General features: G+C 42.2%; 1 protein-coding gene across 2 annotated transcripts in view; it reads right to left on the bottom strand.

Moving 5' to 3' along the window:
* Window positions 1-12,139, bottom strand: part of LOC121549989 (receptor-type tyrosine-protein phosphatase N2) — a 285,296-nt gene that overhangs the window by 196,130 nt on the left and 77,027 nt on the right. For both annotated transcript variants that reach the window (XM_041862031.2, XM_045210537.1), the window contains exons 4-8: window positions 10,473-10,717; window positions 7,454-7,898; window positions 6,952-7,215; window positions 5,669-5,697; window positions 2,938-3,449 (exon numbers count right to left, since the gene is read on the bottom strand). In XM_041862031.2, coding sequence (XP_041717965.2) covers window positions 2,938-3,449; window positions 5,669-5,697; window positions 6,952-7,215; window positions 7,454-7,898; window positions 10,473-10,717 — 1,495 coding nt within the window. The remainder of the gene's footprint in view (window positions 1-2,937; window positions 3,450-5,668; window positions 5,698-6,951; window positions 7,216-7,453; window positions 7,899-10,472; window positions 10,718-12,139) is intronic.

Genomic DNA, 12,139 nt, shown 5'->3' with positions numbered 1-12,139 from the left:
AGAAATGACTTACGGTTTTACAAAAAATAATACTGTTGTGCTCATTAGGTTATGATGGAGATCAAGTGGACCCCAGTTTCATTAAATGTATTTTAGCGATCAAGAAAAACTGTAATGGAAAATAAAACACTAATATATCTTGATTAGACAAGTATTCAACCCTCTGAGTCAATACATGTTAGAATCACCTTTGGCAGCGATTACAGCTGTGACTCTTTCTGGGTAAGTCTCTAAGAGGTTTGCACACGTGGATTGTACAATATTTGCCAATTATTCTTTAAAAAATTTGACAAGCTCTGACAAGTTGGTTGTTGCTCATTGCTAGACAGCCATTTTCAAGTCTTGCCATAGATTTTCAAGCCGATTTATGTCAAAACTGTAACTATGCTATGCCAGTCAGGAACATTCAGTGTTGTCTCGGTAAGCAACTCCAGTGTATATTTGGCCTTGTGTCTTAGGTAATTGTCCTGCTGAAAGTGTCTGTTAGAAAGCAGAATTAACAAGGTTTTCCTCTAGGATTTTGCCTATGCTTAGCTCTATTCCGTTTATTTTTATCCTAAAAAACTCTCTAGCCTTGCCGATGACGAGCATACCCATAACATGCTGCAGCCACCACCATGCTTGAAAATATGAAGAGTGGTACCCAGTGATGGGTTGTGTTGGATTTGCCCAAAACATAACGCTTTGTATTCAGGACAAAAAGTTCATTTGTTTTGCACATTTTTTGCAGTATTTCTTTAGTGCCTTATTGCAAACAGGATGCATGTTTTGGAATAATGTATATTCTGTACAGGCGTCCTTCTTTTCACTCTATCATTTATGTTAGTATTGTGGTATAACTACAATGTTGATACATCCTCAGTTTTGTCCTATCACAGCCATTAAAGTCTGTAACCATTTTAAAGTTACCATTGGCCTCATGGTGAAATCCCTGAGGGTTTTCCTTCCTCTCCGGCAACTGAGCTAGGAAGGACGCCTGTATCTTTGTAGTGACTGGGTGTATTGATACACCATCCAAAGTGTAATTAATAACTTCACCATGTTCAAAGGGATATTCAATGTCTGCTTTTTATTTTACTTTTACCCATCTACCAATAGTTGCCCTTCTTTGTGAGGCATAGGAAAACCTCCCTGGTCTTTGTGGTTGAATCTGTGTTTGAAATTCACTTCTCGACTGAGGGACCTTACAGACAATTGTATATGTGGGGTAAGGAGATGAGGTAGTCATTCAAAAATCATGTTAAACACTATTATTGCACATAGAGTGAGTCCATGCAACTTATTATGTGAGTTGTTCAGCACATTTGTACTCCTGAACTTATTTAGGCTTGCCATAACAAAAGTGTTGAATAGACATTTCAGCTTTACATTTTTCAATAATTTGTAAACATTTCTAAAAACATAATTCCACTTTGACATTATGGGGTGTTGTGTGTAGATCAGTGACACAAAATCTCAATTGAATCAATTTTAAATTCAGGCTGTAACAACAAAATCTAGAAAAAGTAAAGGGGTATGAATACTTTCTGAAGGAACAGTACATTATGTAGACTGCACAATATATCGTACAGATTATGCATCATCTTTCTTGCTTTTTGGGGGGTCTTTCTTTTGTCATATGTTTTGCCTTTAAAGGATTAAAGGACTTTTGTAAGACTAAGATAATATTGGGCTAAAAGAGACCGTACCAACCAATAACAATACACAAAATTGTAAATCTAAACTGGTGTGCATCCTCAGATAGTTTACTGGCCAGATAGTTTACTGGTGTAACATCCTCAAATATCGTATTACATCTATCACCATGAGGTACTTGATTTACTCTACCTTTAAGAAAGTGAGGTTCTCTTTGTTTCTGTTTTGAGAGCTTTAGAAAGTTAAAGATTCAACCAAGTGATTCAAGACACGTTCGGCTCCCTCTGCTGCAATTCTAATAACTGGAGAGCTCCAGGAGTGACTTGGTTGTTGATGCTAGCACTTTTCCTCTTGGTTCTCTTTCTCACATCCCCCCACCACAATGTCAGGAGCTGTCAGATAAGCAAGTTAGCCTGGCCCCACTGCGGGTGGGGAAGGAGGTGGGGATAACAACTGTGCAATCATCAGGTCTGCAGCAAACTCTGGAGACCGCGGCAGGCAGGTTCCTGCTAGCTACAGCAGCATCGGGCTGGGGATGCAGGAAGAGGGGGAGGAGAAGGAGGAAGAGAGAGAGAAAAGTCTGGAAGGTGAACTGTTCCTCTTGTCTCCCCTGACTGTGTGTGTGTGTGTGTGTGTGTGTGTGTGTGTGTGTGTGTGTGCGTGTGTGTGTGCGTGCGTGCGTGCGTGCGTGCGTGCGTGCGTGCGTGTGGGCGCACGCGTGCAGTGGTGTGTCTGAGATGTGGCCCATCATGGCCAGTGGCGAGCGCCCCCCAAGAAAGCGAGAGGCGTGCTATTGAACAGGTAAAGGACAGCGCTCTGACACTCTGCCTGATAACGGCAGAAAGGGATTTGAGAAAGTGCCACGGGCGAAACACAGTCGATAGAAACCTATCTTGCGGTGAGCCGAGTGGAGACTGACTCTGGTGCCCTTTGCTGATACCATATCATCATTAACGCTGTAATACGGTGCGGTAATACCCACACACCTAAGGACTTATCATCACAGCTATTGTGCCCAAGTGCACCACCAAGGATATCAAGCGATCATTCTCTATAAAAAGAAAACGTTTGTATATGTCTGGGATGTTTTGAAAGATGTATGGTTTTTCAACAGTAGCCTGAATTTAGGCAACAAAGATTGCTTCAGGTCTATATTAACCACAGTATGCCCAACAATAAAAAAATATATGAGGTGAATAGAGAAAACAGGAAACACACAGAGCTGGAGATAACTGCTCATTGTGAAGTGAGAGTATAAAGACATACATTATGTTTGGTAAGTATAATCTTCACCATACTCACTCTGTGTCTGTAATGATGTAGCCAAAGTCGCTGTGGTGGTCTTTCCCTCGCAGTGACTTTGAGTAAGCTTTGACCCCCATATGCACCACCTCCTCCTCCTGGAGTCGAATGTCCTGTTTCTGTGGTTCTGCTAGGAGATTCTTCTTCTGTGGTTTATCTACCAGGACGTCTGTCTCAGCCTCCGGAGGGGGAGCTTTGGTACCGTGGATCCACCTCTCCACCTCAGAGTCTACAAGGGATTCAGAACCCTGGACATCCATCGGTTGGTCTGGAGATCCAACCTTTCCTCCTATGGCCATGTTCCTCTCCTCCCAGGGGTGTGGTACAGGTACATGGCCCTGTGTGGTCCTGCTTCTCACATTCTCCAGACCCACTGTTCTCTGGCCCTCAATGGAGGGGCCGCCTGCTGCTACTGGGGCCCCGGCACCATCAACCTCCATCTGGGCATCTGGCGCATCACTGAAGGGGTCCATGTTGAGGTACTCCAACAGCTTACTGACGAAGCCTGGCTCCTGTGGTAGGATATAACCATAGACATAGAATCACTTCTAAAATGGCCGCCAGTCCACCCATTACAGACCCATTGACTTGAATGGGAATACCCTTTCTAGTGATTCTATTTCTATGATAGCAACAAAAGTCTCAAATACCATGATAGTGTAATGAAACCATAAAAAGTAGTGCACCTAAACTGAAATCTGGTGTTTGGAGGGTGTTTGAATGTAAACCCAATGTAAGTGTTTTAATACTCAGAATGTTTTTTTTTAAACAGAAATATAGAACTCTGAAACACCCAAAGTGATTCTTCAACCTGAATATTGGTGTTTTTATGAGAGCGTTGTGAAAACACTTTTTGGGGTTTCAGTGCATGTAAAAGGCAGTATCAAAACACAAAAACTGTGTTTCTCATACAATCAATGGTTCAGAAATGCAAATGGTTTATAGCCTACATTTTGACTGATGATAAGGGCCTATGGAGAATATATTTTGTGGAATTCCCCTTTTTTTTTTATGCTTTATTTCAACAGATTAGAAACAGGAGGGGCAGTAAGATGGTACATTTCGTTGAGATTTTACCCGCACAGCCATACTAAGAAATTATTCTGGGTTGAATTGAAATAGAAAAAAACATACACTTAACAAATATGAATGCAAGTCGTGCAGAGCCTGTGGTCTAGCAGTAACGCACCCGGCTTAGACAGGACATCCCTCTCCCCACCGAAGACCGGGGTTAGATTCCCCGCTCCAACCCTTCAATCTGTTTCTCCCACCTATCTGTATCCGCTATGTCATATCATAACTGTGTCAAAATATATTAGAAAGAAGTTATGCAAGTCGTTTCAATATCATTTTAACAAAATAATGTACATCTTTCATTAGGATAACCAAAGAGAGACAATAAATGTACATTTTTTTAAATTATTTTTTTGATTAATTGATTGAACTCATTGGAAGTCTTTGGTTGTAATCTCCTTGCATTTCCTATCTTGCCACGTGAATGTTTTTAGAGGATTGTGGGTAATTCAACCTTTTTAGACTTTATGATTCTTTCACAAATGTTGTATAAATGTTTGAAGAAAGTATATTTCTATTTTAATATTAAGCTTGTTGTGCCATGAGGTGTAATGGATCATGATGAACGGAAATAAAAACCGTCAGGCAAATTGACCTTCAATGAGGACAGCACCCATTCCCATATTCATGTCTGTCAGTGGAAAGTGCAGTTCTATCAGGTTAATTGCCAGTTATTGGTTTGAACCCTGTGCTTGACAATGCCTGTCGAGATGGTATATAACGTCAACTCAAACGCATAAGACAATGTTGAACATTAAGACACTTAATATAAAGGGATATACTTCTGCACTAGACAGGATTCATAACATTGTAATGGTGTTTAGAAGCATTAGAGCACATGTCAAACTCATTCCATGGAGGTCCGAGTGTCTGCGGGTTTTCGCTCCTCCCTTGTACTTGACTGAAGAATGAAGGTCACTCATTAGTAAAAAGACTCCCCTGACCTGGTAGTCTAGGTCTTAATTGAAAGGAAAAAACTAAAACCTGCAGACACATGGCCCTCCATGGAATGAGTTTGACACCCCTGCGTTAGAGAGAGGAAACGAACCATGTCATGTTTCAAAACATCTCAGGATGATGTGTTTCAATACTCCAGCAAATGTAAGGTTTTGTCTCCTTCAAGTTGGTGGAAGCTCAGTTGCCACTAGTTTTGGTGTTACAAAGCACTTCATTTTAACAGTGTGTTATATATTTTACTGCAAAGGTTTTGCTTTATAAGAAGAGTGAAATTATTTTTAAAGGGTGTTGTTCCATTACATAGTATAATAGTGTGTTTCCATTAAGTCTGAGGGTTTAAAGAAGAGATTAAATGAAAGTTCAACGTCAACTATTATTAACTCTTTCTTTTCCTTCCTTTCAGACATTATTCTGTTTCGACAGATACACTGGTTTCAAAATGGTGACTGAAATGTCGAAGCAAACAAATATAGCAAATATTTAATAGGAAACAGACAAGACAGAAAACGAGTTTTACAAACCTGATATTTTTATAAGAATCTCTTTGAAATCACAGTGAACAGATTGATATTCCTTCAGTTGAAAGTGGTAATTTACCTTCAAATGTCTTTCATTAGTGGTCTAGTTTTATATAGTCCTTTCATCAATGAGTGGCAATTTAAGGAGAGTTTGCAAAAAATATTATGTGAATTAGACCTACCTTGTCATCTGCATCCTCCATTGGTTGCCCTGTAAAAATCAGAATGTGTGAGGAGAAAACATTCACAAGAGGAAATACAAATTCCCATTGTTTTCCACAAAACTGTGGAAAATTATGCTTGCTAAAGTGAAGGCTTTACGGCTAATAACCAAACAATCTAAAACATTTCCACACAGGTTTTACTTTACTTTCACCCTGGTGATAAATGCAAGTGTACCTTTATGTCTGTGACTATAATCTCTTGTGGACAGTCTACGTAACATAAATGGTACTGTATCGTTAAGTCTGGGGTGGCAGGTAGCTTAGTGGTTAAGAGCATTGTGTCAGTAACCGAAAGGTCGCTGGTTCTAATCCCCGAGCCGACTAGGTGAAAAATCTGTCGATGTGCCCTTGAGCAAGGCACTTAACCCTAATTGCTCCTGTAGGTCACTCTGGATAAGAGCGTCTGCTAAATAAAAAAGGTGTCTGCATATTTTGGAAGGGGAGGGGACATTTGGCCCATAGACTTGACTGGAACTTGCAGAGAGAGGTGGGTGGAGCTACCTTCCTGCTTCAGCTCCTCGTTCTAGTCTTTCCCCCAGAACCTATTTGAATAGTTGGCGTAAGATTTTTGTTCTGGGTTGCCCAGATTAGTCTGACCATTTTTTTGTGAAATGTGTGCTGTGATATACACTGAGTGTACAAAACATTAAGGACACCTGCTCTTTCCATGATATAGACTGACCAGGTGAATCCAGGTGAAAGCTATAATCCCTTATTGGAGACAGGTTAAAGAATGATTTTTAAGCCTTGAGACAATTGTGTAAGAGTGCCATTCAGAGGGTGAATGGGTGAGACAAAATATTTAAGTGCCTTTGAACAGGGTATGGTAGTAGGTGCCAAGCGCACCGGTTTGTGTCAAGAACTGCAATGCTGCTGGGTTTTTCACTCTCTACAGTTTCCTGTGTGTCAAGAATGGTCCACCACCCAAAGGACATCCAAACAACTTGACACAACTGTGGGAAGCATGGAGTCAACATGGGCCAGCATCCCTGTGGAACGCTTTTGACACCTTGTAGAGTCCATGCCACAATGAATTTAGGCTATTCTGAGGGCAAAAGGGCTTCGCAAAAGGCTTCGGTGCAACTCAATATTAGGAAGGTGTCCTTAATGTTTTGTACACTCAGTGTATATTGCATATAAGTGAAGTGTGGTATGTCTTGTGATGTATTACTATAATGTATGTACCCCAGGAATGTTGCCAAGCAAATTTCCCTATGAGACAGGAAAGTATTCATTCATACCTTGAAGCCTTGCATCTTGCCCCAACATGTCGTTTTGGTCCTCCTCATCCTGGTCCTTGGAAGGTAAGGGCTCTCTCTTCATCTGTCTGTCCCGTATGGGTCCCATGACCCTGGGCTTATCTCTGGATCCAGGCCCCTCCCCATCCACCACATGCAGGGCCTCAGAGATGATGTCTGCCAGCTGTTTCAGGTCTTTACCCATCAAACCGTCCATGTTTACTCTCTGCCTTCCCAGCTGGTTGACCATGTTCTGGATGAACCGTTCTGAGGGAGAGGGTAGAAAGGAGGAACACAGAGAAAGGGACATTTGAGATCCACTATAACTGTCCAGTAGCTTCGATATTCACAGAACTACGGTTGCCTCTAAATGAATAAAATATCATAAAATAACTTAGAAATTCTCTTTTTTGTGTGTGTGGATCCACTACAAATGAATCTGATGTTCACAGAAGCACACAGGACAGTGCAAACACAAATCATTGTGGAAAAAAGAGGACCTTACCATCCACCGTACTGAGCTGTTCCTTGGGCAACTGATGGTTGGAAACAGCCTTGAAGAGAAGCCTGTCTATGTTGGGCCTTGGAGGTTTGGAGCCACTGCCACCAAGTCGTGTCTGGGGTTCCACCTGACCACCAGAGCTTACAGGGCTGACATAGCTGACATAGTGGAGCTTCCCCTTGGGTCCCACCACTGATCCCACCACTGCCCCTGGTACTGGGCGGCTCTGGGTGTGTGCTGCCCCTGACAGGTAGCGCTCCAGCTGGGCAGCCAACCCCCTGGCACTCCCCCTGGCACTCCCTGGCTGCTGGCTGGAGTAGGCTGTCTCCACTGGGGGTCTCCAGCTTCCCACGGCCCCCTGTGTGAAGACCTTACCCCCCTGGGGCGGCTCTGCAGACTGCAGACTGTCAAACGTAGACTTTCCCTTCTTGGGCTGGAAGTCTTCATTCTGTAACACAACCATGTTTATCAACTGCCCTTGAAAATTGCATATGGAAATTCTAAAGAAGATAGTGTCACTCAATAGCCATTTTGTGCATTTTCAGAACAGATTTTCAAAAACACTTATCTCCCCCATCAACAGAGCACCACTAGCTTCTCATAAACCAACCTAGAAACTACTGCATTAAAGCAGTAGATTCAAAAGAAAGACATTTGACAATGACAAGCATTAACAATATATACACCACCGTTCAAAAGTTTGGGGTCACATAGAAATGTCCTTGTTTTCCATGAAAACATACATGAAATGAGTTTGAATAGGAAATATAGCAAAATGCAGGTTAGAAATAATGATTTTTAATAGAAATAATAATTGTGTCCTTCAAACTTTTCTTTCGTCAAAGCATCCTCCATTTGCAGCAATTACAGCCTTGCAAACCTTTGGCATTCTAGTTGTCAATTTGTTGAGGTAATTTGAAAAGATTTCACCCCATGCTTCCTGAAGCACCTCCCACAAGTTGGATTGGCTTGATGGGCACTTCTTACGTACCATACGGTCAAGCTGCTCCCACAACAGTTCAATAGGGTTGAGATTTACATTTTTTACATTTTTAGTCATTTAGCAGACGCTCTTATCCAGAGCGACTTACAGTTAGTGAGTGCATTCATTTTTTTTGTTTTTCTTTCATACAGATCCGGTGACTGTGCTGGCCACTCCATTATAGATAGAATACCAGCTGACTGCTTCTTCCCTAAATAGTTCTTACATAGTTTGGAGCTGTGCTTTGGGTCATTGTCCTGTTGTAGGAGGAAATTTGCTCCAATCAAGCACCGTTTACAGGGTATGGCATGGCGTTGCAAAATGGAGTGATAGCCTTCCTTCTTCAAGATCCCTTTTACCCTGTACAAATCTCCCACTTTACCACCACCAAAGCACCCACAGACCATCACATTGCCTCCACCATGCTTGACAGATGCAAATGTTCTTCTTTGTGATCCGAACACCTCAAACTTCGATTTGTCTGTCCACAACACTTTTTTCCAATCTTCCTCTGTCCAGTGTCTGTGTTCTTTTGCCCATCTTAATCTTTTATTTTTATTGGCCAGTCTGAGATATGGCTTTTTCTATGCAACTCTGCCTAGAAGGTCAGCATCCCGGAGTCGACTCCTCACTGTTGACGTTGAGACTGCTGTTTTGTGGGTACTATTTAATGAAGCTGCCAGTTGAGGACCTGTGAGGCGTCTCTTTCTCCAGCTAGACACTCTAATGTTTGTCCTCTTGCGCAGTTGTGCACCGGGGCCTCCCACTCCTCTTTCTATTCTGTTTAGAGCCTGTTTTCGCTGTTCTGTGAAGGGAGTAGTACACAGCATTGTACGAGATCTTCAGTTTCTTGGCAATTTCTCGCATGGAATAGCCTTCATTTCTCAGAACAAGAATAGACTGACGAGTTTCAGAAGAAAGTTCTTTGTTTCTGGCCATTTTGATTCTGTAATCGAACCCACAATTGCTGATGCTCCAGATACTCAACTAGTCTCAAGAAGGCCAGTTTTATTGCCTCTTTAATCAGCACAACAGTTTTCAGCTGTGCTAACATAATTGCAAAATGGTTTTCTAATGATCAATTAGCCTTTTAAAATAATAAACTTGGATTAGCAAACACAACGTGCCATTGGAACACAGGACTGATGGTTGCTGATAATGGGCCTCTGTACACCTATGTAGATATTTCATTAAAAATCAGCTGTTTTCAGCTACAATAGCCATTTACAACATGAATAATGTCTACACTGTATTTCTGATCAATTTGATGTTATTTTAATGGACAAAAAAATGGCTTTTCTTTCGAAAACAAGGACATTTCTAAGTGACTCCAAACTTTTGAACGGTAGTGTACATTGACACAATTAACACAAGGATAAGGTGTTAGACCCCTAGGCTCTGATAATCAGTGTGTATGCTATCTTTCTACTTTATGTTGTTCTGTCCCTAGAGATAATGCGATTCTCCCCAGCTCAGTAGTATTGGGAGACCCTAATGGTATTAACCCAGCAGGATGGGCCTCCACCGTTCATGCTAACCATGTTTGTCATCCTCTATCCCACAATGCAACAAAGAACCCTGCCTCGTTATGAAGGAGGATCCTGAACTCCTGAACTCTGGACGCCGCCATCGCTATGGTAACACATGAATAGGAAATATCCAGGCAACTTTGGGGTTGGCTGGGTTGCGGGGCAACCCCCGGGATTCTGCCTTAAATATGGTGATGAGATATATATAGTCAAGGAGTGATGGGACCCCCTTTCTAAATGGGCATCATCCATTCTCAGCGGGATTGTAAAGAGGAGAAACAGGAAACGAAAGCAGTGCAAAGACAACATAGCTACCCCCTGCCAAGATGGTTTCTTCCTCTTATCCATTAGGATGGAAAGAAGATGAAAACATGGGGCCCCAAAAAAGGACATATAGCCTCTGGTTTACCAAGGCCAGGGCCTCTCCCTCCATGGTCCCCTATAGCTACCAAACACAGGTGGTTTGGAACCATTCCCCTCCCATGGAATGGCTTTTCTATCGGGCCCTTACCTTAGTGAGGGGACCATCTCGCTGGGGCCCCTGGCGGGCAGTGCCAACAGACTGGGGAAGGAGACCAAGCTCTTGCAGGTACTTCTGGATGCTAAGCTCTGCCTTTCCAGTCTTGAGCTTCCTGGCTCCACCATAGCGTGTCAGGGAGGCAGAATGGGGGTCCGGCCTTTGGATAGGAACCTTGCGTAGCTTGGACAGCTCTCTGGAGATAATCTGCTGGGTGGTGGCATCCTGCCATGTCAACCCTAGAGAGATGGAGTCGAGTGAACCGATGTTAAACCATGGTCATATTCATTAGTGCACACATAGCAAAACGTTTTGCAACGGTAAAACGAAAACGAGCGTTTCCTATTGGACAAGTCCCTCCTCATTTCTGTCTGTTTTCTTCCATTTGGTGTCTAGTGTATACAACCCAAGTTACCGCTCTGTTCGTACAAGAATACCAACACACATTTTCCCGTGTTGATCCACAGCAAATTCTCCGGTGTTAAAAGAGAGTGTTAAATCAACACTGAAAGTGTGGAGTCTGTGGATCCATATATACACCGGAACAGTGTTAAATTAACACACTGCTTAGTGTAAAGCCTTATTCAAATATTTCCCAGAGTGCCTTGCCTTTCGAGTAAATTGTAGGGTTATCACCCATGACTGTATTTGTTTGTGACAGAGATGGTTGTTTCATTCATCCATTTTTGGTCCCATGGACTTCACCAAGTGAGATCCTAAGCGAATATGTTATCATAATTTATGTATTTTTTTTAACACAATACCATATGTATTTCAAAAGGCCTTATTTTGAGGGCCTAGTTGTACCCTAATACAGGGGCATGAAACTCATACACGTCACTTTGAACTAAAACCACGCCCATCATTATCATATTTCCCAGCATGCTCTATTGCAGGTTGATTTTTAGAAATGTTTGTTTCAATATCTATGTTTGTGCATGTACATTGATTGATTAATTGATTGATGAATTAATTGAGTCCCAAGTAGATGGTGTGTAGATGGTTTGTAGATGGTTCGTAGATGTTCAGTAGACGTCAACATTTCAACTAACTATCCACTAACCCAACCCTAACCCTAGCCCTAACCCTTATCCTAACCCTAAACTTAACTCTTACCCTAACCCTTATTCTAAACCTAACCGTAAACATTAGCAAGCATTTGCTTATCAACAGATTGTTGATTGTAAGACCATCTGTAGATCATCTATATGGGACTACCCAAATAAAGTGTGACCCTAGCATCTTACAGTTTGATGTTCAAGGTTGGCCTTGTGTGCCTCATTATAAAAGTAAACACTGTACAGATAAATCACAATTATATTGGAAAACATTGAGAACCTTTTTTTTTTTACAGCAACAAAACAGAGGGTCATGCAATCAGTGAACACTGTAGCGTGGAGTTATCTGGCGGTGCCTCTCTTGAATTCTGATGGCAGTGAACCTGAGGAAAAGCAAAGCGATACATGGCACCCTCGCAGCAAGTCAACAAGCCCTGTGAGAATGTCACACCGCAGCCAAACGCAATACCAACATCTCCACTAATTGCCAACACATACTCAGAATTCAAGGCTCCCGGGCAGGGGCACAACATAGCGCTGCCAAGGCCAGATGGAGCTACCCGGGCATTCCCTAAGAGCCAACAGGGACGGCTGCATTCCACT

The sequence above is a fragment of the Coregonus clupeaformis genome, chromosome 34, assembly GCF_020615455.1.
Source record: "Coregonus clupeaformis isolate EN_2021a chromosome 34, ASM2061545v1, whole genome shotgun sequence".
NCBI classification, from domain to species: domain Eukaryota; kingdom Metazoa; phylum Chordata; class Actinopteri; order Salmoniformes; family Salmonidae; genus Coregonus; species Coregonus clupeaformis.
This window is presented reverse-complemented; position numbering and strand designations above follow the sequence as displayed.